Raw genomic sequence first — 24,719 nt, 5'->3', positions numbered from 1 at the left:
ATTGAATGCTCTGCCTCTGTTTATTTGATACAGCCAAACTCAGGAAAACCAATCGACCTTTCACTTCTGTAGGCGTAAATAAAGCGGAATGGTGGGAACGGTGGAGGACTGGAGCGCAACAGTTTCTCTACACGTCCACAGCGAGAATTTACCAATTCTACTATGCCAGATGCACAGCTTATGAATATTAGTTAGGTCATAATGACGTCCCTGGTCACCTTCCGGTAGCGTCCAGTCATGTAACCCGATCATATTCAAGATCAAATGATTTAGCAAATCACTCTGGGCTACTGAGAGAACGTCACCTAGCGTAATTAATATTAATGTTTCAAAGCCTTCGCCATAGTAAGCCTCTCGTCTCTTTAACTGTTGCAGGAGCGCCATCTGTCAGTTAGATGCACCATAATAATAGAACCACCACCCAGTTCAAATACTACAGGGCAGGATTTCCATGTTCAGCCATAGAAACGTTCACAATTTTCTGCACTTTTTCTTGGGTTATACGTAGTTAGTTTGTCGTTTTAAAAAAACAATCTGGTAATTACCATCATCATCCCAGACCCACTTCTGGTACATGAGGATTCAACGTGTAGCTACCAGATGTGAGTCGGATCTGGGCGTCACGTCTGTTATGAATACTCGTATTTGAAAATCTGTAATTGTTTTTTTATTTTAAAGGCACCAAATTGTCAATTTATCATAATTAATTGATCCGTGCACTTTTTTTCTTTTTTAAATCAGGTGCCCTCGGAATCTTAAACCTCATAAACGTCCCATGCCTCTTGCAACGACATCTCTTTGATGATGTTTTAGATTGACGAGAGGACGAGACAACCTGTCACGCAAACCACAATCATCCAATCAACTCCTGGTGGACAAAATCAAGTCCCATCCGACTTTTTCTTGTTTGAGAAAAACACAATCGTAACTTCCATTTCATGCCCACTTTAAAACGTTCCATTAACCAAAAAAAAAAAGAACACAGAATGTCTATAAAACGGGTTGACTTTATTGCTTAGAGAATACAGCTTACAGCTTTTGCAAAGGCATGTGAATTCGCTTCTCAACTACACCTTACCAGTCATCACAAGATATGAATTAACCACACATTCACAACTCCACTTTTACACATTGCACCTGTAAAAAAAATCTGCTATCAAAACATTGTACAAAGTGTAAGTTAGAGCGTTCAGTGCAATCTGCACCAAAGCACTCAAATCATACAGAGAGCAAATACCATGAGCAAATTTCCAAAGCCTATCTGGTGATGAATTTTTTTTTTATAGTTTCTTCTATCTTTGGTACTATAAGACAGATTTTATTCTGCACATGTAAATCTTTTCCTTGGAATACTGTTCTGAACACAGGGCAGGTAAAAGCCTATCTACACAATCGTTATCCTCACTCGAACTAAAATGAACCAAAAAGCAACATCCTACATTACAAATCACGTTCTCTGAACTCACTCAGCAGAACAAAGAGAAATACGGAAGCGGGGATGAACGGGTGTAAAAGTCACTTTCCAAAAATGTTCCCCAATTGTGTCTCTTCAAACTATATATAACAAAGACAAATATAAGAGAAATATGCAAATCGCCTAAAACAGGACGCAGCCATTCAAAACAGCAGCTCCTGAATTTAACCAATGACAATTAACATGGTGCGTCTTACATCAGAGCCACATCACATGACTTAGCATCCTTCCCACACACATATGGTGAAAACGATGACAACTGCCTTAAATTAAATCAGGAACAAATGAGAAAGAAAAGAGGGATTTTCAAAAGCTAATCATTCTTGTTAACAAGTTAATCAAGGAAAACGTAGCAACAAATCACAGGAGAGCACCCATGACTCCCCCTGAACCGTCAGTATGAATTTATACTGTTGATCTGGGATTTAAAAGTTCATATAGGAGACAACACTGCAGGGGTCCTTCTCTGCTAAGGTTTACGGAGGACAGTGTGTGTGTGGGAGACCGTACATGTCTGTAAATATATATATATATATATATATTTGTCAATCTATCTGTGTGCTTCGGAGAAAGCCTGCCGGGATTCACATGTCGTCCTCTTCATCTTCATCCTGGGAAGATCCGGCCTGCTGAGCGGAACTGGCTGAAGCCGCCGCTAACTGTGCCTGCTGGGCGGCCTGCTGCATCTGCAACCACTCCTGCTGTGCTAACTCAGCCTGCTGCTGCCGTGCCTGGAAGACAGCACAACTCATCAGAACAGACACTGGGAACAAACTGCCAAAAGTTCCATTTATCCATTTCATGAATAATTCAAGCTCTTCCAGGATCTTTACCTTGGCAAATAATTCCTGCTGTTGGCGTAGAAGTTCTTCCTCGGGAATGCCAAGGTTCTCTAGTCGGGAGCTTGCCTTTCTCCGCTTAAGTGCTACAGTTTTACACTCCTGCAGAACATCTTTTACTTCTGCGATGTATGAACCAAAACCTAGACTTTCAAGTGCTGAAGAACAAAAAAAAAACGTTCACTGTTACATTGGATTTTAGGAGAGATGTACAAGTTTGTAGTGAAATGCACAACCGCCAGTGAACAAGAAACCGTTATCTTAATGCTGTAAATCTTTTACATGAGAGTAATACAATCATATCCATCCACATGTTGTAGAAATGTGAACTTAATACTGAATCTTGTGTATATTAATTGAGCATGGTCCAAAATCTCAGCTGTTAACTAAATGATTGTAGGTTCAAACCCACCATAGTGTATTAGATCAAACATTTAAAGGGATAGATCGCTCAAAAATGAAACTTGCATAATTTCTTTATTTACAGGTTTGGAGTAACATGAGGGTATGACTTACTTTCTATTACTATTCTTTAAAAGAATAACCCCTGGTTTCACAGACAAGGCTTAAGCCCAGTTCCAGACTAAAATGCATGTTTGAGTTGTTTTAACTGAAAGCAACTTGCACTGAGATATCTTAAAACATGTCAGTGCCATTGTTTTGTATCAAGATGCACACCAGACACCAGTAATGCTTTTTTCTAAGGCACGTGTTATAAAAGCTACTTAAATGTCAAAATTGAAGGTCTAATCCTGGCTTAATCTAAGCCTTGTCTGTGAAACCAGGCCTATATTTTTGGGGAACTGTGTAAAAAAAAAATGTGAACAACAATTTAAGTCACTGGTGACCAAAACATTGCATGCAATTGACTTTCATTTTATAGACAAAAGAGACCAACATTTTCCAAAATATCCTATTTTGTGTTCCACATAAGAATGAACAGGATACAGGTTTGGAGTTTGTCAAATTTTTCATGTTAAACTAAAGATGGTCCTTCAGACAGAAGTCTCACAGGCTGACAGCACTAGGAGAGCCGCTAAGACCAGTAGAATGGTTTAGTCTTGTTTAAAGGGATAGCTCACCCAAAAATGAAATTGTCAGTACTTCCTCGCCCTCAAGTTGTTCCAAACCTGTAGGCGTTTCTTTCTTCTGTTGAACAGAAAGGATGATATTTTAAAGAATGTTGGTCACCAGACAGTTGACGGCATCCATTGACTTCCATAGTAGGAAAAAAAAAAACTATGGAAGTCAACGGGATCAGCCAAAAGCCTGGTTACCAACGTTCTTTAAATAATCTTCTTTTGTGTTCAACAGAAGAAACCCATACAGTTTAGAACAGCGTGAAGGGGAGTAGCTGATGACAAAACTTATTTTTGGGACAACTATCCCTTTAAGATGTTTTCAACAAGATTTGCTTGGAAGATGGATTGAAAGTGAATGGTGACTGAGGTTGTCAGACACTATCATTCAGACAAACATCTCGTTTTGTGTTCAACAGAAGCAAGCAAGAAATACGGGTGAGGGTGTATGAGAGCAAATGCATGACAGAATGTTCATTTTTAAGCAAACTACCTCTTTAACTCCAGTTTACTGCACAAGCTTTGAGTAAAACCCTCTTCCAAAACGAAAAATGAGCTGTTAGTGACCTCACGATCATCAAGAAGTGCTATCCTCACCGTTTATAACATGTTCAGGGGATATAGTCTTCTTCTCTGATTTATTGCAGATCTCGTTGGCCTCTGATGAGACAAGGTGAATGAACTCTGTGCAGCAGTTCACCACCAGCTCTCTGGCATCGTTCGCTACTCGCACATTGGGAAGCGTTTCTTTAATCATTTTATTGATCGCCGCCCTCGGGATCGTCAGGTCATCGTCGTTCCCCGATGAAGAGGCCATGAGGGATGAGCTGCCGAGATGCTTCAGAGTTTAAAAGGGAATCGAAACCAGGCGAGGAGGTTCAATGGGATGTTAATGATGATAAAACCACAGCAACGGCTTTGTGTGGAGATTCGGATGATCTGGTCGGCTTTCTTATAGCAGCTCGTTAAAACACTGTCCGAGAGAGTGCAATTTAAAATATAGCTTTGAATTCAAATGCAGGTAGAGAGTAAGTGTTTGGAGGATAAGAGGAGTCAGTACCTTTCGGTTGATCAGTTTACGCTGTCTCTCCACATCCACACATCAGTGCTGCTGCTGTTCCTGTGCGCCTTTATAATCATGATTCAACTCCGATCGTTCATTTTCAAGCTGCCTGGGTAAACCAATAAACGCCGCGCTTGTTCAGCTAAAGCACGGTGCAGAAAGTTTAAGCACCCAAAGCTCTTAATTCATTACTTTAACCATTCGGTTAGCAACCAACAAAATGAACCCCACAATGCAACACTTCCGGATATCCGGTGTTTCTTCGGCTTGTTATTGTTTCGAGGGATTGCGCGATACTGCCGCCTACTGTAAGAAACGGAAATCAAGGAATTTAATCTCGAATTAAAATTTCGAGCTCAAGATTTTGGGAAAGTCATTTTGGTTACATAGTTGGGGTCCAAGCAGGGTTGTAGGAGTTCTGTTGTGATTTTCTTTTTCTCCTCCTTCTTATTTTACTGTGGCTATGCATATTGTGTAGGCCTATATATTACTACATTTATGATATTATATTATTGTAATATAATAGTAGACCTATAAAATTATAGGCTATAGTTAGTACACACAGACAAAAGGAACCAAAAATTTCCTCAAGTTTAGGTTATGAGGGGCACTAATTATACATAATCCTCCTCATAGATGCTCAACTGTGTGATTTTAATTTAATTTTGCATGTATTAAAATATAAATAATTTTATATGTATATTTATATATTAAAAAAATGGTGAATGACATGACATTTAGGATATGCAAGGCAGTTTTTGAGAGACCTGGTCACAAGGTGGTGCAGTGATTTTACATTTGTGTTTTACATTTGAATCAAGCTGGATTCAAACCTTGTAAAAACTAGGTTATTTTACAATGCAGAAGTAAGCTATTTTTTGTGAATGTGTGAGACTTCCGATTCATTCGTCATTATAGGTAAATAACTAAGAATAACAAAGTGCAAACTGTAAAACTATCATGTTACCACCTTTTCCTTTGCCTGACACATGTTATAATTCTCATAGGCCTCAATAGCTCCTCAACAGTTGTTAAAAGAACCTTTTAGTTTCATTCATAACGTACACTACATTAATCATCCACTTGATTTAATTGGATATAAACTTAAAGTAAGGAATATATATATATATAGGTATGTGTGCACGTTAAGTTTGAGTTTTTTTCTTTCTTTCTTTCTTTTGCTGGGAATTGCATACAAGGATTATCTATTAAGACCTAAAGATGACAAAAAAAGGGAAAAAAGATGAGATAAATTAAGAACAATTCATTCAGATGTCCTCAGCTGATAGAGGAAAAGATTTTACAGGTAAGTAACAGAACTATTATGAACAATTTGCTCACTTTTAACCAGCTCTCTGTGATCTTAAATAAAGGATAGAACAGGGGAAACAGGTCAATTGTAGGCCACCTGTAATGTATTTCGGAAAGCGAGGTTAACTTACCATCAGTGTTGTAATGTAATTAAAGGTGCAATGTGTAAAAATTTTGAGTATCTATTAACAGAAATGCAATATGACACCCATAACTATGTTTTCAGTGGTGTAAGAACTTACTCAATAAACCGTAATGTTTTTATTACCTTAGAATGAGACATTTATATCTACATAACCACGGGCACCCCCTTCTATGAAGGTCGACATATTGTGACGTCATGTTTCTACTGTAGCCAAAAGTCGGACAAACAGCGCTACAGAGCGCGTTTCATCACTACCTTGAAAGAGAAGCAGCAGAAAGCTGGAAGCTAACCATAAACACCGTGAGTAGTGACTTTTCCCTTGTAAGTGGTGTAAAATAGTTGGATTGTTTCATGTAACTTAGTTCTCCCTCGCTGTGTTATGGCTTTGCTATGTGGGGGTAAATGTGCTGCACGTTCGTGAGACAGCTGATTAGTACTCTTGTCATTGACCGTAAAACAGTAACGTTACAGGAATCACCAACCCGTCGATCGCGGTCGACAAGTCGATCTTGGAAGCATTTTAAGTCAATCGCGAAGAGTTTTCAAAATCAGAGAAAAAAAGCCTATTGGGTAAATGGTGTCTAGGGGATGCGGAGGCGCCGCGCTGTTACAATCATGCCATTTTTGCCGCGCGCACCTTTGAGCTCATGCGGACGCGTCGAGTATAAACAAGGCTTAACGCTTTAACCAGCTCAGCCACAGTAACAGCTCATATTAGCCAGCTAAACTTTTACTACCCTGTTAGAAAAAATATATAGTTGCATATAGTTTCATGTGGTTCTTCTCCCTCGCTGTATTATGGGTTTGCTATGTGGGGGGAAATGTGCTGGTTACGTTTGTGAGACAATCAGCTGATTACTATTATTATATTATATAATAAGACCCTTGATCCTCACCTGACTATGGCTTTGTAAACTTTATCCATGGTGTGGTTTATCATGGACTGTGGTGCAGAAACTGTGACAATGTTACACACTATTGGCTTACTCTGGCTAGGCTATTCTCTGCTGTCTCAGACGACGATATGTTTGTCCCATGTTAGACACCGTAGCTTCTTCGAAAGGGAGGGGTGAGCAGTGGGCTGAGCCCTCAGTGCAACTCGCAGCCGAACCGCTAGATGTCGCTAAAAATCACACACTGCACCTTTAAGTAATAATACTTCGTTTTAGTAGGGCATGAGCGGGACACTTCAGAAACGGATTTAAGACATCAAAACGGTCTGTTCACTTTGCATGTTTTCGTAATATTATAAATTAATCTGTTGACTTGATGCTGCATTAGTGGAGAACAGCATATTTGCCGTCGAGGCTGAGAGGAAGCAAGCGGTTAAAACAAGGTGACTAAAACACACGCAAGAGGCAGACCAAATGTTTAATGTCACGATTGATAGCCTACTATCTATATGCATTAGTTTATATCTAATCTATTTGTTCCCCTTTATGCATTCGTTTTCCAGCAAAGTTGCATATTTAAAAGCAGTGATATGAGAAAGCAAACGGTAGGCCTATCCTCATGCAGCTGATAGAAACATAAATCAGAAATACATTAGATTTTTTTTTATCGTCCCTGTAACACAGGCTATTTTGATTAAATAATCATCTATTGTTCTAAAATAGAAACAAATAACGGGTGAAAGTATACATATAATATACATGTCTAAATTCAATGTTATGCCAATTTGTGTGTAAATATGTCTGTTTGGATTTATATGAAATGGTAACATACAATGAGTCTTTTTGTAACTAACTAAGGTTAATAACAGTATTGTTCATTGTTAATTTCAACATTTACTAATATATTTTAACATTTTAAAGTTGTCTTTAACAATAGTTAATAAACTATGAATTAACATGAATTAATAATTAATATATTAATATTTTTATATTTAAAACTTAATATAAACATTTTGGAAAACAAAATGGAACTGAGTTAAAACTGCACACAATCTTGCTGCTTAAATTGTATAGAAGAATGTTTAATAACATGGTTTTGCTTCTTTTGTATTTAGCATTTACTTGTACTTTTATTTTTAAGTATGTGTAATATTTAAAAACAATACTTTTAAATAAAAGTACAATAAAACAATAACAAATCAATATAAAATAAAAAATCACATACTTTAAAAAACTGTTACTCAAGTATTCTAAGTATTCTAAACAGTGACTTTAAAGGGCACCTATTATGCAAAACTCACTTTTACATGGTGTTTGAGCATAATGTGTTGGCAGTGTGTGTACATGAGATGATGAACCTGTGGGTTATCATCACGTGAACATCAGTTCACAGTGTTATTGTATACATTTGATTTATTGTTTATTATGTTATGATTTCATGTATAGAGACTATGCCAATGTTTGGTATTCAAACTGGGTTTTGTAGCAGAGTACAATAATTGAACAGAGACTTTGAAGACTTTATATTTCTTTATTTTGCATATATGTTTATTTGTTAAGACATTACATTAGTAGCCTATATCTTACCTGTCTGGTCCAGTGTTTGGTAGGGAGTGGCCAGATGACCTAAAGCCCCAGAATGGCTTATTAGTGGTTATACCATTTACTAGGACAGAGAATGATAGGAATGCTCTGAAATGGTAGTCTTATTTAAAATTTAAAGGGTGTATTGTTTACCTTTGATCAATGATATTATTCGTGATCATGTTTATCTGTTCAAATGCATATGTGACAGCACTGATATTGAACTAAATGTGTATTCATTGTCATGGGTGTTAACCGACCCCTACTGATGGTATGATCCGCTAGTGTTTGGCGGGAAGATTGTATACAAGCTAGACTCACTCTAGCCTAGGCAGCTGCTAGAGGGAGGCTGCCTAGTTGAGCCATAGTCGGCTAAAGAGCCAGAGCTTGTACAGCCAAAATGTTGAAAGATGCGAATGTCTGATGTGAGTCGTCATTGTCAGAGGCTAGATGTGATGCCTTGTTTGCTTCACTCGCATGTTTTATTTACGTTTTGTACAGTCTATTTTGAGTATTTTTGCTGATTCGTTTAGTTTATTTCTAACTTTTTTTGGAGCACGTGTGCAGAGACAGCTGTCATAATAAATTCACTTGGACTTTAATGATTACCTACTTTGTACTCAACTCGTTCCATCTTTTTCGGGGCCTGTCGGCAAAAAAAAATTCGTGTTACAACTCAGGGTAACTGTATACAACCAGCCATCCGACACATGGCCAAATGTGCCGAATAGGCCAAACGTTACTGATCACGGCAGTAATGAAAGAGAGAGCACACACTTTATTACAGTTCATCGGAGTTGTTTTAAGGTTTTAAGTTGACCAGTTTATTAAGCACCCCCCGAAAAGGCATAAAGTCTGTATATATTTGTTTAATGTTAGTTGTAACGAGTGTTTCTGTGTAATTCGCTTTTATGTTGATGATAATGAATGGGAGAGAGAGAGTTTATGGATAAGACTTTAATGCACACTTCTTGTACGGTTTTATTCAGCTCTTACAGTGGATTTTCTGGAGTGAAATGGGTGCTTCATCTTTTGTGTGATGTACAATAAACTCATCAGTAAAGTTTTGGCCATCATTCAAAAGCAAGGTGACAACATAAGTTATAACCGTAACCCTCTGGGGTTCTTCGGACCAAATGGTCCCGAAGAATTTAAATAAAAAAATGTGTAAAATCATAGCTTCATCGGAATGGTCCGAAATTTGGTGACTTTGTTGGTACTTGGTATATGAACACCCCAAAAAATTGGGGACAGGATTTGAATAGTCTAAGTGGTTGTAAAAAAAAATGGTCACACTCAGGGCCTTCGGGACCAAATGGTCCCGCCATAGGAAATGAATGGGAAATTGGCAAAAATGTGACAATACAGAGTTTTTTTGTGCGTACAATCTACAAATCAGCCACGATCCAGAAAAAAAGCACACAACAGTGAAGGGGTGAATCTATAAAACATCAAGAGTGCAAAACAGACACATCCACACACACACACACACACACACACACACACACACACACACACACACACACACACACACACACACACACACAAACACACTTTTATAAATAAACAAACGAATAAATTCAGATTACATATGGGTTTTGCATTTTTAAAATGCTCAGTTTGTCCACCAGATGGCATCCATCTAATTTCAAAAATTGCTTTTATGAGGTCTAGGCTTGACTCTAAAATGAAATACAGCTTTAAAAAAATTTTAAAAAAATATTTTTTATTTTCTATTATATTCAATGGGGGGGAAATGGGTCATATTTATTGCATAAATATTAATTATAAATCTTAAATTATCTCAAAACACCAAAAAAGAAAAGAAAAAATATTATAAAAAACAAGTAAAAAAAAAGATTTTCTTTTAATAAATATGAATCAAACCCTTCCGGACCATTTGGTCCCGAAGACCCTGAGTGTGACCCTGAAATGAAGGGACCCAGACTATACCTGTTTTATCTCCATACAGCATATTCTATGGCTCTGTAGGCATTAACGTCCGACTCAGATTTCAGTGTGCATGAGATTGTTCAGGGGTGTGTTTCCCATACAACGACGTAACTCGCTGCTTAACTACCATAGTACGATGCATCGTTGAAGAAATCAACTAGCTAGTCTCGACTGTTTCCCAAAACTGTATTGTCGCAAATTGGTCGTTCAACCATGTTGGTTAAAGATGCCACGCAGGTGGTGTAGTAATAACAACTTTTATTGAATCTGCTTGAGATCGAATTAATGCAAAATGTTTTGCTATAAATTACAGACATGGCATCTGATGATTATTTCTCATTTTTCTCAGTTATTTTGCTAGCCTGGCAAGCCAGACCCACATCAAGATGTTAGGTCTGGGAACTCACCATTGGCATGCCTTAATCCGAGGGGCGGGATAAATGGTTGTCTTTCAAATTCCCTCTGCACGCAATAGGATAGTGCTACAACCAACCAGAGCAACGAACAGTTGTGGCTAATTGAGTCCCATGCGCTTTCCCTCCAGTGGAGCTAGTTGATATTTTAAACTTTTGCCGCACCCGGTCGGCAAAATTCCGAACACAACTTCCTTTTTTAAAATGACTTAAGTGCCGTTCTTTGTTCTTTTCTCAAAGAAAAGCTTAACTCCAAGTCCTCCAGAGTCTCGGCCAAAGCCGATTCGAAAGACCGCTGTTCGCCAGCAGCAGCGGTCATCTTCTTTGTTTTCCAGTAGCAGGGAATTCACGCGGAACCGTCACAACTCTGCAGTCATTATGTTAAGCCCGCCCACCAACTCCATACACTATATGATTGGCCTGACTAGAGTTTGTTCAAGCTCGAAAGCCAACGGAGAGTAGCTAGACTACACTGGCTGCAAAATAAATTTTGCTGCCGCTAGGGTGCGTCTAGATTTCTAGGGTATTATTTTGGTTTATTTCCAGATTCAATCATAGGCTCGTTCTTATGTAGTAGAGCATGTTCGCACATTCGCACTATTCAAAAACGACACTTTAAATCTCTTGACAAACTAAAAGACGTAAATTACATTTGAATGTTTTCTAAATAAAAGATATAGATTGTACTGAATGTCAGCTTGCTTATTTTGCTCAAGATACAGATTTATTAAGTCCACATGTCATGAAAACTAGAAACTCTGCTTCTAACAACAGGTTGAGACCTGTCTTTCTAACCACACAACTTTCTGAAGCTGTTTGCGAATGTTCTTTGGAACTATGTTTTCGGGAAACACTGACTCGTTCAACTATGCTGATAACAACAGAGCTTGCAACCATAGTTGGCTAACGATGCTTTTGGGAAACGCACTCCTGTTGGTTTGTTGCATGAGCTCTTGAAGCCCCGCCCTCTTCTTGAAAGTCGAGCAGCAGTTCATTCGCATTTAAAGGAATGTACAAAAACAGCATGCTTTTGCACATCCTCAAAAAGTGGCAATTTTAACACGCTATAAAAAATATCTCTGGGGTATTTTTAGCTAAAACTACACACTCTGGGGACATCAGAAGCTTATTTTACATATTGTAAAAAGGGGCATAATAGGTGGCCTTTAATTCTACCAAAGTCTTTCTGGTAAGATATCTATACTTTTACTCAAGTGTGGCTTTCAAGTACTTTATCCACCAGTGCTTACCATCAAATAAATCCAGAACTCTCAGTTGATTAGCTTGTTTTGTGTATGCGGTTATTAATTGAAACGCAGTCTGGAGCTAAGCCTGGAATACACTACAAAACTTTTGCCCAGATTTCTGCTCTGGTTTTCTGAACACATCTGAACACGTGGATGCTGCATGTAGAAAGTCGGAGCTAGTAGGCAATGCAAATTGTCAGAGTTGACAGATTTTGCACACAAAAAAATCACATTGTGTATTGGGGATATGTTTTTTAGTTTCAGACTCCGATTACATCCAGTTGGAGGATATCAAACATGTTTAAATTTTAGAACATGTATTTTTTTTGTTATTTGTTTTTTAGTAACGAAGCACACATTTCTGTGTGAGTGTTTGAAACTATTTGAAAGTCTGGTAGTGTGTGATACTCAGTTATTTATTGTATGATGACAGTATGAAAACAGTCTTTGCTTGCAAAGATAATATGGCTGTATAACAGGGGTGTCCCATCCAGCAGGGTTTATCCAGAGATATTCTTATTATGGGGAACCATCCAGCTAACTTCTGCAACAATAATCCCTTCAAGTTCAGCAAGGAATCTTGGGGTCATTTTTGATGACCAGCTGACCTTCAAAGACCACATTGCTACAACAGCATAATCATGCAGGTTTACAATGTACAACATCAAGAAGATCAGGGCCTTCACTCCCTTAACTGCAGCCAGCTAAAAATAAATTAATTCTATTTCACTCTCAATTTCACTATATTCCTTTGTTCTTGCTATTTCTTAATCCCTCCTATTCTAGCTTGTACAATCCTGAGCGATGACTGAAACCTTGTATTACTAGCACTTCTCATGTTTATTGCCTCTTTAAGATGAACTGCTTGTTGTATTCCTTAGTTGTAAGTCAAGAGACAGTCTTTTATTTTTCCAAAGTGAAGCTCTTACGGCTCCTCCAGCGCAGAAGTTTGAGGAAATTGAGACTTGCATTGAACACCTTGTCGTGTTCAAACACCATCTTGTAGAAAGTTTCGATGGGAAGGTCACCGTTTGGATCTGCATATTTCAGGGTGGTCATTGGTGTGTACAGAGTGTTAGTCTGATGGCGAAATGGTGGGTTCTCCATGGTAATCATTTTGAATGTGTGCTGGTTAGAGAAGAAATAACATACAGTATGGAATATTAGTACAGTATGGACTATTAGTAATTCAGAGAGAAAACAAAATAGGCTATCTATTGGATTGGTAGATTGCTGCATGAAACTTTTTGGAAGTGTTGGCCAAGTACCTCTGCAACAACCTCTGGTGTTTGTCCAAGACTCTCAAATATCTGGCTGTAATTCTTCAAGTAGATGTTTTGGAACATATCTGCAGTCACTTTATCAGCTTTGGAGAGGTCTATCTTCAAGCCTTCCTCATACACCTTACGCTCAAACTCTGTGACGACAGGTCCTGGTTCAATCAGGCTGATACTGTACAGATGCAAATAAAATAGACATACAATGACAAATTAAATGTGACGGCCAAGGCATTCAGTGGTTTAAGAACCCATCATACGTTTCTAAATGACTGCATCAATATATTATCATGAACTCTAGAACTGAGCTCTCTTAAAGGGGTGGTAAAACACGATTTCACTTTTCTAACTTTAGCCAGTGTGTAATGTTGCTGTTTGAGCATAAACAACATCTGCAAAGTTACAGCGCTCAAAGTTCAAAGCAAAGGAAGATATTTGCTTTTTAAAAAATCAATTTCTAAGGACTTCATCAAACGACCGGTTTTGGACTACACGACATTCCATGGGATATGCTGACGTCAGTATATCACATTATTTACATAAACCCCTCCTCCGAGAATACTTGAGCGGGGCGAGGCCATTTTATATTGCTGTTTTGGAGAGGAGTTGTTGCAATGCCGTCGAAACGCTGTTATTTTCATCCGGATTGAAGGTCCACTTTGTTCAGCCTTCCTAGGGACGAGGGAATTAGGGATCAATGGTTAATTTATTTTTAACTCGGTCCCTCATAATTATGACCCAAATCTCACTCTCTGTGCTGCACATGTTATGGAGGAAAGCTTTCACAATCTTCGCGAGTTCAATGCAGGATTCGCACATCGGCTTGTCCTGAAAGATGGAGCAGTACCAACTTTAAAAACAGAAGCTTTTGTTTACGAGCCACAACCTGTAAATATGATTTATTTTTCGTGGATGTGTTTTCCTGTGATAGTTCGTATTGTTAATTGTACGTTGTAGCAAGGAAGTAAACAAATGACAACGCTGTTTGGCTCTGCTGGTTTGGTGTGCTCATTCATACTTAACGTTATCTGACAAACACCCAAGGTTACAAACTTTTTTTTTAATCTCAACAGTGAACTTGGAATTAGTGTAAATTATTCTTTGATTAGAACTTTTATGTTTATCTACATGCTTGTTTATCTACAGGCATGCTAAACATGGTTCTGTCTGTGTTTGATTTGGCAGCCGATGTTTAGTGTTCGTTTTGGGTTAATAGTTCTGGTGACAGATATTTGTCTACAATCGTTCTAAAAATACAAAAGTAACGGTGGCATACAGTCAGAAACGATCACTATAGATCCGCAGTCTTTACTCAAAAAAATCCCTTTGAGGACTTTAGTATAATTTGTTAGAACGATTATATGAAATTCTTGTTTATGAAGTTTATTTTTTTTGTAATTCTATAATAATTAGTACAATTAAATAACAGCATATATCTAAAAAGTAATGAGAGAACAACAAAAAACAAACCTTTCTGAAACGTCGTTTAACAGCCGTTCTTGAACAGGTTCTGCTCGATCATCTTCACTAACGTTTCACCGGGTCCGATTGGTTTTATTGACGCCATTGTTTATAATACACCAAAGCGCAAACTACCGGTAATTTGCATGACGTAACTCCGCCCCACCTCGTGGGTATAAAAGGAGGTCGACACCAGCCGACCGCAACCAGATAGGCAGATATGTTTTCGCTTCGGAGCCAAGTGTAATTCTTCACTCCTTAAGCTATCTCTGATTGTCAGCTTCTGATTTGCATGACGTAACTCCGCCCCACCTCGTGGGTATAAAAGGAGGTCGACACCAGCCGACCGCCGGCAATAGGCAGATATGTTTTCGCTTCGGAGCCAAGTGTAATTCTTCACTCCTTAAGCTATCTCTGACTCTGCGAGTGTGTTCTCCGCGGGCGCTTCAGCACTGAGTTTCTCTCACAAAAAGAGCTTGCACGCGGCACGTCTTTTTAAAGATGCCTCACCCGTGCACTTGCGGTCGGCTGGTGTCTGACTCTGATGGGCACGAGCGCTGCTTGGTGTGTTTGGGCTTTAATCACGCTAAAGCAGCGCTCGTGGATGAGTCATGTTCTTTCTGTGGGAACATGACCATCGCAACACTTAGATCGAGACTCAATGATCTCGCAAGAGTGAGAGTCCCCTCATCCACACCCCGATCTAGCGCCTCCTCGAGAGGCTCTACTTCGGCTGGTGGCCAGGGTGATCTGAGGGTGACTGTGTGGAACAAAGCGCCGACTATTCGTCCGTGCCCCGCAGCACCTTCTCCAGTGTTGCAACCCGCGAGTGTTCAGGGGATCCCCGCGGGACCGTCCTTTGAGGTCCCACGGCTGTCCTTTGGCGCTCCAGAGGAAGATGCGATGTCAATCGCAGCATCACAAGGCGGGTCTGATTCGTCTGGAAGTGACGACTCGTCACAGCTGCCACCCTCGGGTGTGAATACGGCTGTGGCTCAGTCCGATCCAGAGATGACGGCCATGCTTTCCCGGGCGGCCGCGAGCATTGGTTTGGAGTGGAACCCTCCACCCTGTCCTGAGCGCTCGCGGCTGGACGATTGGTTTTTGGGTGCAGCTGCGGCTTCCCGTCCTCAGCCTGCCCCAATACCTTTCTTCCCGGACGTGCATGATGAAATCTCGAAGTCCTGGAAGACTCCCATGTCTTCCCGCGACCGCTCATTGATTTCATCCGCCTTTCCTCCCCTCGATGTGGCAGCCACCCGTGGGTACACTGGGCTCCCCCCGGTTGAGCGCTCTGTTGCAATGCAGCTGTGTCCTCAGAGTGCTTCTTCTCGCGATGAGACTAAGCACCCATCCAAGGCCTGTAGGTTCTCGTCTACCCTAGTGGCGAAGTCCTACAGAGCGGCGGGACAGGCGGCTGCCTCTTTGCATGTCATGGCCACTCTGCAGGTCTATCAGGCCCAGATGCTAAGGGACATGCACGAGGGTAGGACGGACCCAGGGCTCTTCGAAGAGCTGCGCGCCGCCACCGACCTCGCCCTCCGGGCGACGAAGGTGACCGCACGCTCCCTGGGTCTGGTGATGTCCACAGCTGTGGTCCAGGAGAGACACTTATGGCTGAACCTGGCTGACATGCGGGATGCTGAGCGCTCTCGCCTGCTCGACTCCCCCATGTCCCAGGCCGGCCTATGCGGCGGTGCGGGGGAGGACTTTGCCCAACAGTTCTCCACCGCCCAGAAACAGACTGAGGCCATCAAGCACATTTTGCCCCGACGGCCCGCTGCTGCCTCCACCCAGCCGACCGGGCAGATCCCTCAGTCTGTTCGCCGCCGAGGGCGCCCTCCTGCGCGGTGGGCAGCACCCTAATGTGGTTCAAGAAAGAAGTAACATTTCCATCCCTGAGCACACAGAGTTCTCGGACGACACGGTGCGCCGCCCCCGAGCCGTGCACCCCTCGTCCCCCTCTGTCCCAGAGCCGGTTGACAGTGCGCGCCGTCCCCGGACCGTGCCGCTCTCTTCCGCCTCTGTCAAAAGCCCCCTGGCAGAGCAGACCCCCGTGGAACGTTCTTCCTTCCCTGGTCTCCTCTGTCAGGGCGCGGTTAATGACTGTGCCCCCACACCGGGCCGCTATGCCGTCCACGTCCGGGCCAGTCATTCCGCCCTGCTGCACCATCGGTGGGAGGTCTGTGGTCCGTATGACCCCGCTGGTACAGTTCTTGGGAGCCTGGCTAGAGCTTCCCCTCCTGTCCCGAAGGGTCGCACGGACGATCAGGCTCGGCTACGCGATTCAGTTCGCGCGGTCTCCTCCCCGCTTCAGGGGAGTCCGCTCCACGGTGGCAACGCCCCTATCATGAGAGCAGAGATCGCCACCCTGCTGGCGAAGGGTGCGATCGAGACCGTCCCTCCGGCCGAGATGAGGATCTCTTAGCAGAGGATCTCTTATCTCGGTATGGATATCGACTCGGTCGCCATGTCCGCGCAGCTTACGAGCGAGCGCGCGCAGTCACTGCTGACTTGCCTGAGACAGTTCGAGGGCAAGAGTACGGTTCCACTGAAACTCTTTCAGAGGCTCCTGGGGCATATGGCATCCGCAGCCGCGGCAACGCCGCTCGGATTGCTTCATATGAGACTGCTTCAGCTTTGGCTTCGCGACCGAGTCCCGAGGTGGGCATGGCAACACGGCACCTTCCGAGTAACAGTTACTCCGTCCTGCCGTCAGACCTTCACCCCGTGGTCGGACCTCAGTTTTCTACGGGCCGGAGTGCCCCTGGAACGAGCTTCGCGGCACGTCGTTGTAACGACAGATGCCTCCTCCACGGGCTGGGGTGCCATGTGCAATGGACGTGCTGCCGCGGGCTCCTGGACAGGACCCCGCCGCCTCTGGCACGTCAATTGCCTCGAGTTGCTGGCCGTACGTCTTGCTTTGCGCCGCTTCCGGACCGTGCTCAAGAACCAACACGTACTAGTCCGTTCAGACAATACCGCCACTGTAGCGTACATCAACCATCAAGGTGGTCTACGCTCCCGCCGTATGTCGCAACTCGCCCGCCACCTCCTCATATGGAGTCAGAAGCATCTGAGGTCGCTTCATGCCATTTATATCCCCGGAGCCCTGAACTGTGCAGCCGACGAGCTCTCACGGCTTCAGCCCCTCCCGGGAGATTGGCGACTCCATCCCCAGTCGGTTCAGCTGATTTGGGACCAGTTCGGGGACGCACAGATAGATCTGTTTGCCTCTCACGACTCGACCCATTGCGACCTGTATTATTCCCTGACCGAGGGCACGCTCGGCACGGATGCACTGGCGCACAGCTGGCCGCGGGGCCGCAAATATGCGTTTCCCCCAGTGAGCCTTCTTGCGCAGACCCGCAAGGTCAAGGAGGACGAGGAGCAGGTCATTCTGGTCGCGCCATACTGGCCCGCCCGGACCTGGTTCTCCGAACTAGTACTCCTCGCGACAGCACCTCCTTGGCCGATTCCCCTGAGGAAGGACCTCCTTTCTCAGGGACGGGGCACCCTATGGCACCCTCGTCCCGATCTTTGGAACCTCCACGTGTGGCTCCTGGACGGGACGAGGCAGGTTTGAGTACCCTACCACCAGCGGTGGCGGCTACCATCACTTCCGCTAGAGCGTCGTCCACGAGACACGTCTATGCGTTGAAGTGGAACCTCTTCGTCAACTGGTGCTCTTCTCACCGAGAAGACCCCCGGAGATGTTCGATTAGTGTCGTGCTTTCCTTCCTTCAAGATAGGCTGGAGCGAAGGCTGTCTCCCTCCACCCTGAAAGTCTATGTTGCCGCTATTGCCGCACACCATGACCCGGTCGAAGGTAAGTCTGTTGGAAGGCACGACCTGATCATCAGGTTCCTGAGAGGAGCGAGGAGACTGAATCCTCCTCGCCCTCCTCTCGTTCCCTCTTGGGACCTCTCAGTGGTTCTAACTGCCCTGCAGAGTGCTCCCTTTGAGCCGTTGCAATCAGTGGAGCTTAAGTTCCTGTCTATGAAGACAGCGCTCCTGGTTGCATTGGCCTCCATCAAGAGGGTGGGGGACCTGCACGCATTGTCCGTTGACGAAGCGTGCCTGGAATTTGGGCCGGCTTACTCTCACGTGATCCTGAGACCCCGACCTGGATATGTGCCCAAGGTTCCTACCACTCCCTTCCGGAACCAGGTGGTGAACCTGCAAGCGCTGTCCCCGGAGGAGGCAGACCCAGCCTTGGCACTGCTCTGTCCAGTACGCGCCCTCCGCGCCTATGTAGACAGGACGCAGTGTTTCAGGACCTCAGACCAGCTCTTTGTCTGTTATGGTGGGAAGCTGAAGGGAAAGGCTCTCTCCAAGCAAAGGTTGTCTCACTGGATAGTGGACGCCATTGCTTTGGCATACCAGCAGCAAGGTTGACCGTGCCCCCTTGGTGTGACTGCCCACTCCAACCGGAGTGTGGCATCCTCTTGGGCTCTAGTGCATGGCGCCTCGCTAACAGACATCTGCAGAGCTGCAGGCTGGGCGACACCTAACACATTCGCCAGATTCTACAATCTCCGAGTGGAGCCAGTGTCCTCTCATGTACTCGCTTCAACCAGCTAGTACTGGACCCGCTCAGGTGTCTTCGCTTGCTCGCCATTCCACTCCACGGACTGGATACGTGCGATATTCTCCTCAGGTGAGCTTCCCCGAAAGCCCTGAGTTCCTCCAGCACTCCTGACGTTGGCGCCAGTGTCTATTGCCTGAGCGTCGGCTAGGTGCCTCCCGTGTGCATGGTCCCTCCCCTGAGCGACCCCCACATGTGTATTTCCACTGTAAGCCTCTTGAGCATGTGTCTTTCCCTTGGCAAGCCACCTTGCCACCCCTGAGGTTGAAATATTCCACCTGCGGCTGGACACCCCAGTGTTCTCCATGTCTCCTTCGGGTCACATGTGTATTCTCTAAGTCCCCCCCTCTGGGTTGGCAGTAATTGCATATTTCCCCTGAACTTTGGGATATGCTCCCCAGTGTACCTTGGTATTCCTGTGCTAAATAGGAGTCCTTCGTCCGTGCCAGTCTCACGACAGGGATCTCAGATTTACGCAGGGCACTGGAAGACAGCTGAGAAGGTGGCGTGATTAGACTGGTAACCCCATTTGTCGTCATCCGACGTAACTCGGAGTGACAACGAAAGGGAACGTCTCGGTTACGTATGTAACCCTCGTTCCCTGAGTAGGGAACGGAGACGTTACGTCTTCCTGCCACTTTCCGCTGTACCGCGGGGATCGCCTGAGCTCAGTCTTGGCTCCTCAGCGAAGAAACATATCTGCCTGTTGCCAGCGTCCTCCTTTTATACCCACGAGGTGGGGCGGAGTTACGTCATGCAAATTCCGCAGACCCATGGCATTTCTTTGCTATTGGCTCGTTTTGTAATACTCGAAGTTGATAGGCTTTCTAAGCGAAACCCCATTCGTTGTCATCCGACGTAACGTCTCCGTTCCCTACTTAGGGAACGAGGGTTACATACGTAACCGAGACGTTATGTGTAGCTAGCATTAGTAGAATAGATGTGTCAGAGTTTTGTCAATGTTTGTTCACACAAACATGCAGAACACCAGGTACACTACTACAGGTGCACTGTATTGCACTGTACAGGTGCAATTTTATATCAATCATTTTATTACAGCCCAAACTTGTGGCCAGCTTTCACAAAAGTAGACACCCTGTATATGTTAGTTTCACATTTTGATGAGATTTTGGAGATCTGAATGAATTAGAGGAACAATAAGTTGATTATAGCTCACACGTTATTAGCAAATGTAAATTTAATACATAGTTTTGGATGTATGGCTGTGTATTTACTCATTGCTCCTCTGTTTTAGCGTGTTTTTACTAGTTTAGTTTTATAAACCTGGTATTGTATACTATGAAAATTGCTTGTTTTGGGGAAAAGTGTTTTCTAATTTAATAAATGGTTTTCACTTTATTTCGATGGTCCCTTTAACACATTCTGTTGAATATAAAAACTTTGCACCTACATGTCTACTAACTCCCATTAGAGTATTAATAGAGTATTAGTAGACTGGTAGGGTTAGGGTTAGAATAAGTTGACATGTTCTTGCAGTAAGTTACTTAGTCAGACTCGGTAGAATGTCTATTGGAGGACCATCACAATAAAAGTGTTAACAGATATTAAGCAGAGAGTCTACTAATACTCTAATGAGACATAGTTGACATTTAGTTGCAAAGTTACTTATAGGCCTAGTCAACAGAATGTTCTAAAGGAACCATCAAAATAAAGTGTTACCAATAAATGTACTCCTCGGTAGTGGGGGGGTTTTGCACCATTCAGGGCTTGGACCGACAGATCACTTACTTTAGATTGAATCTTAGAGCTTGAACCGCCAGACTCTCACAGAACCCTTCAACAGCAAACTTGGAAGCAGCATAAATGTCATTAAACAAAATACCTGTGTACATGAATACGACAGTGATTAGAGATAGCAAAATCCTGTTGAATCCTCTCAGATCTTCTTTAAGTCATTGTTGTTAATCCTTTAAGTATACAAAGTTCGTTCTCTCACATACTGGTGTAAAGAGCTCAGACGCAAATAAGGCTCACCCTGAATCCCCATGACACTGCTGATGACCACTATGTGGCCACTTTTTCTCTTTTTCATATCAGGCAAAACCTCCTTCATGAGTCGCACAAGCCCAAAGAAGTTGGTGTCCATGACAGTTTTCATCTCATCAATGGTCTGGCACTCAATGGGGCCAATTATTCCCATTCCAGCATTACTAACTGAAACGCAGAGAATAGAGGGGTGGGAACATCAATTCTGAGTCAGGATAAATTAAACAAATCATTAGCTTTTCATAAGCCTTGAATATTAGCTACAATTTCAAAAGCACTTGTAAATAACCCTCGATTGCGTGTGTTCCTATTTTCAGTGCTCTTAAAACACACTTTATTTGGTAAATCAGTACACCCTAATGCAAATGTGTAATCAGCTAATTGTGTACATTATGGTTAAGAGGTTTCTCTGTTGTTCAAACATCAGAATACAAAGAAATCTGATCTAAGTGATGTAAATGTAATCTCGTAAACTGCTGGGATCTTCATGCACAGTTCAAAAGTAATCCTGTAAGCAGCAATTGAGTGGGTGAAAATACCTTGTGAGAGATGTCAGAGCTGAATGGCGAGGCAGATTAAAGGTGACAGAAACGTCAGAGTAGCAACGTTGAATGCAAAATGTTGACCCTTGAAGTGGGCGGGCTTTAGCAGCAGAAGCCCAAATTGGCTTCTCTTGTCGGAACAGGAAACTGAAGTTGATTCCACAAACATGACACTAAGTTCAATGTACACTAAAGGCCAAATTTCAGGTCAGGAATGTCCTCAGATTCTTAAATCCATGCCTCAAAGAATCCACCCTGTTTTATACTAATGCTGGTTCCAGATTGGCTCTTTTAACTTCCATACCTGCGGCAACCATGTATAGCATTACGATTATGTCCATGTCCTCCTTATACTATGGAGCCGCACACATGACATGCACAGGGGAAAATCGATATTGTGGCCATAAATTAAGAATTCTTTCCCACAACTTAATGAATGGCTATGTTTTATTAATTTATTCCGTTACTTTAGTTCTATTGTGGGCCACATTTGTTCAGTTAGTTCATTTTGTTTTAGTTAAATCATGCCCATGTTGTACTTATTAGTTCACTTATTTTAATTTAGTTAAATTGTGACCATGATTTAACTAAAATGAGGGAAAAAATTAGTACAACTTGGCCACAATTTATCTAAGGATACGTTTACACAACAGCAATATACTAAAAACAAATGTTTTTCCTTTGTGTAATATGCCATGACATGACATGACATCATCATTTTCACAAATTCATGTTTTTGTAGTTTACATGGATACGTTAACAGGATTGTTTTCAAAAACGTGCATTTTCAGGCCCCCAATATGCCGGTGTCGTGTAAATGAATGGATAATCCATTCTAATCATATATGATTAATCATAATTTTCTATTTTTAGATAAAAACATGTCGTGTAAACTGCCCCTATAACAAAAGAACAAATTATAATTTGTGGGAACTAATTCTTAATTCGTGACCACAATATCTTGTTTTTTCCACTAAATTTCATGTGCAGTATTCCATATTATGCTGTCTCTGATCCTTCCTAGTATTAGAAACATTAGTATTATTAGTACTTCCTACTACTAATATCAGTAGAGCTACCAAATGCATTGGCCGCTAAGTGAATACTATGTTTACATAAATATACGATAAACGTACTGTAGCATTTTATTATTAAGATAATATTGTTTAGAGCACTGAAACAAAGGAAAATAACAATGAAGCATTTGTGTTTTTACGTAAGAAGTACATCTAATAAAATCTTACTGAGAATGTCGACTCTGCGCATGGGCAGGCTGTTGACACAGGCTTTGATAGAGTTCTCGTCACACACGTCGAGCTGCTTGATCTCCAGTGTGCGTCCCAAAGTACGACCCGCTGCCTCCACCAAAGCTTCTCCTTTAGCCAGGTTCCTCATGGTGGCATACACTGCCAAAGTCAAATCATTTAGCTTAACTTCCATTTAAACTATAGTCTGCTAACATTTGCACTGGCCAGTCTACGTGATTTCAGGTAACAGATGGGGAACACAGTCATCATTTAATAACTAATAGATTAAAGCTTAGCTACTTACTTTAAGAAAATCTTCAAGCCAAGTCAATTTATTGAAGACAATCCACAAGTTACACATGAAGAAATATTATGAGACTTTTTTTTACTGCAATTTCTCAGCTTATCAAGCAAACAGAGCACAGTTGTTGTAAACTTGTGAATATTTCCTTTCTCATGCAAGTTCAAACTGACATTATCTGTGTGCACTTTCACATTAGAACGATATAATGACTGCTTGATCTCCAATGTGCGTTCCAAAGTACGACATGCTGCCTCCTCCAAAGTTTCCCTTCTAACAAGTTTCCTCTCTGTGGCATACACTTCCAAGGCTCAAATATATAGCCTACAGTAAATGTCATTTGAACTAAAACAAGGTTAACAGGGTAACAGTTTTGGGACATGCTAGTGTGCTAATTTGCTAAGGAAATCAGGCAAACATCCAAGGTGATCAGTGAGAAGAGTTGTAACACTGTTGTTTCACCACTTAAAATAATTAAGACTTATAAATAATTAATTTACAAAAATACTGAACTGATACATATGCAAACATTACAATGATTTAGTATAAAATGTGTCAGTATATTTCACTTATATGTAGACCTACTATCTAATTTGGCACTCCCAGGGCAGTGTTAAAGTTGTACTTGGCACGGGGTAACAAAAGCACTCCTGGTCTTTAACCATTAATAGTGGAAATTATATATTATCTATATAGGTTTTTGACATTTATTTTTTGATAATGTGTAAAAAAAGGTTACACAGATAAATATGTTTTTGTGCAATACAAAAGCAAAATTTCACAACTGTTCTTGAACTACACCCCTGTTATACTACTATAACCTACATTCACAATATTTGTATGTATTTTATATGCTGGTCTTACCCATAAACCTCTTCTTCTCATCTCTGGCAATACGAACAGCAAGTGCCAATCCAATGCCAGAAGAACAACCAGTGATCAGAACAACCTTTTGATTCATGGCTGCAACAAAAAATATTGCTTTCTCTGACAGTGCGGTGAGACAAAGAATAGAAAGTAAAAGACAGCTAAGAATAACTGGAAACTAGATAAAGAGACAGAATGATTGGGAGCTTGAGAGATGAGCTAAAACTTACTCTTGCTAATCCACTGCATAAAGACTCAGCAGAATGACCCACGTGTCACTCCGTTCTAGACATGTGGTGGACAATACGTAACAATACGACTGCCGAGACACAAGTTATGCACTGCTGTGGTCTAAAAGAAATATCTGATAAAACATAATATCACTGTGATTTTGTAAAACATAAAATCATAAATACACACATACTACT

General features: G+C 42.2%; 2 protein-coding genes across 3 annotated transcripts; both read right to left on the bottom strand.

Moving 5' to 3' along the window:
• Positions 1 to 987: 987 nt before the first annotated feature.
• On the bottom strand, positions 988 to 4,727 carry dr1 (down-regulator of transcription 1). Its single transcript, XM_077198943.1, has 4 exons — positions 4,453 to 4,727; positions 3,990 to 4,365; positions 2,308 to 2,471; positions 988 to 2,205 (listed from the first exon to the last, which is right to left on the bottom strand). Exons 2-4 carry the CDS (start codon positions 4,207 to 4,209, stop codon positions 2,059 to 2,061), a joined length of 531 nt encoding a protein of 176 aa, XP_077055058.1. The 5' UTR covers positions 4,210 to 4,365; positions 4,453 to 4,727; the 3' UTR covers positions 988 to 2,058.
• Positions 4,728 to 12,396: 7,669 nt separating this feature from the next.
• Positions 12,397 to 24,626, bottom strand: LOC143706711 (retinol dehydrogenase 8). 2 transcript variants are annotated; one of them, XM_077198941.1, is made up of 7 exons: positions 24,522 to 24,626; positions 24,289 to 24,345; positions 23,121 to 23,282; positions 21,323 to 21,502; positions 21,077 to 21,170; positions 13,270 to 13,453; positions 12,397 to 13,129 (listed from the first exon to the last, which is right to left on the bottom strand). In XM_077198941.1, the coding sequence occupies exons 1-7, from the start codon at positions 24,538 to 24,540 to the stop codon at positions 12,905 to 12,907; spliced, it is 921 nt and encodes a 306-aa protein (XP_077055056.1). In that variant the 5' UTR covers positions 24,541 to 24,626; the 3' UTR covers positions 12,397 to 12,904. The 2 variants fall into 2 exon arrangements, with proteins under 2 accessions (XP_077055056.1, XP_077055055.1); XM_077198940.1 differs by lacking the exon at positions 24,522 to 24,626 and having other exon boundaries at positions 24,289 to 24,499.
• Between the last annotated feature and the right edge of the window lie 93 nt (positions 24,627 to 24,719).

Source organism: Siphateles boraxobius, unplaced genomic scaffold (genome assembly GCF_051911475.1).
Source record: "Siphateles boraxobius isolate OS27281-9 unplaced genomic scaffold, OSU_SipBor_1 41, whole genome shotgun sequence".
NCBI lineage: Eukaryota > Metazoa > Chordata > Actinopteri > Cypriniformes > Leuciscidae > Siphateles > Siphateles boraxobius.
The sequence above is the reverse complement of the archived record's forward strand: the minus strand, read 5'-3'. Positions and strand labels throughout refer to the sequence as shown.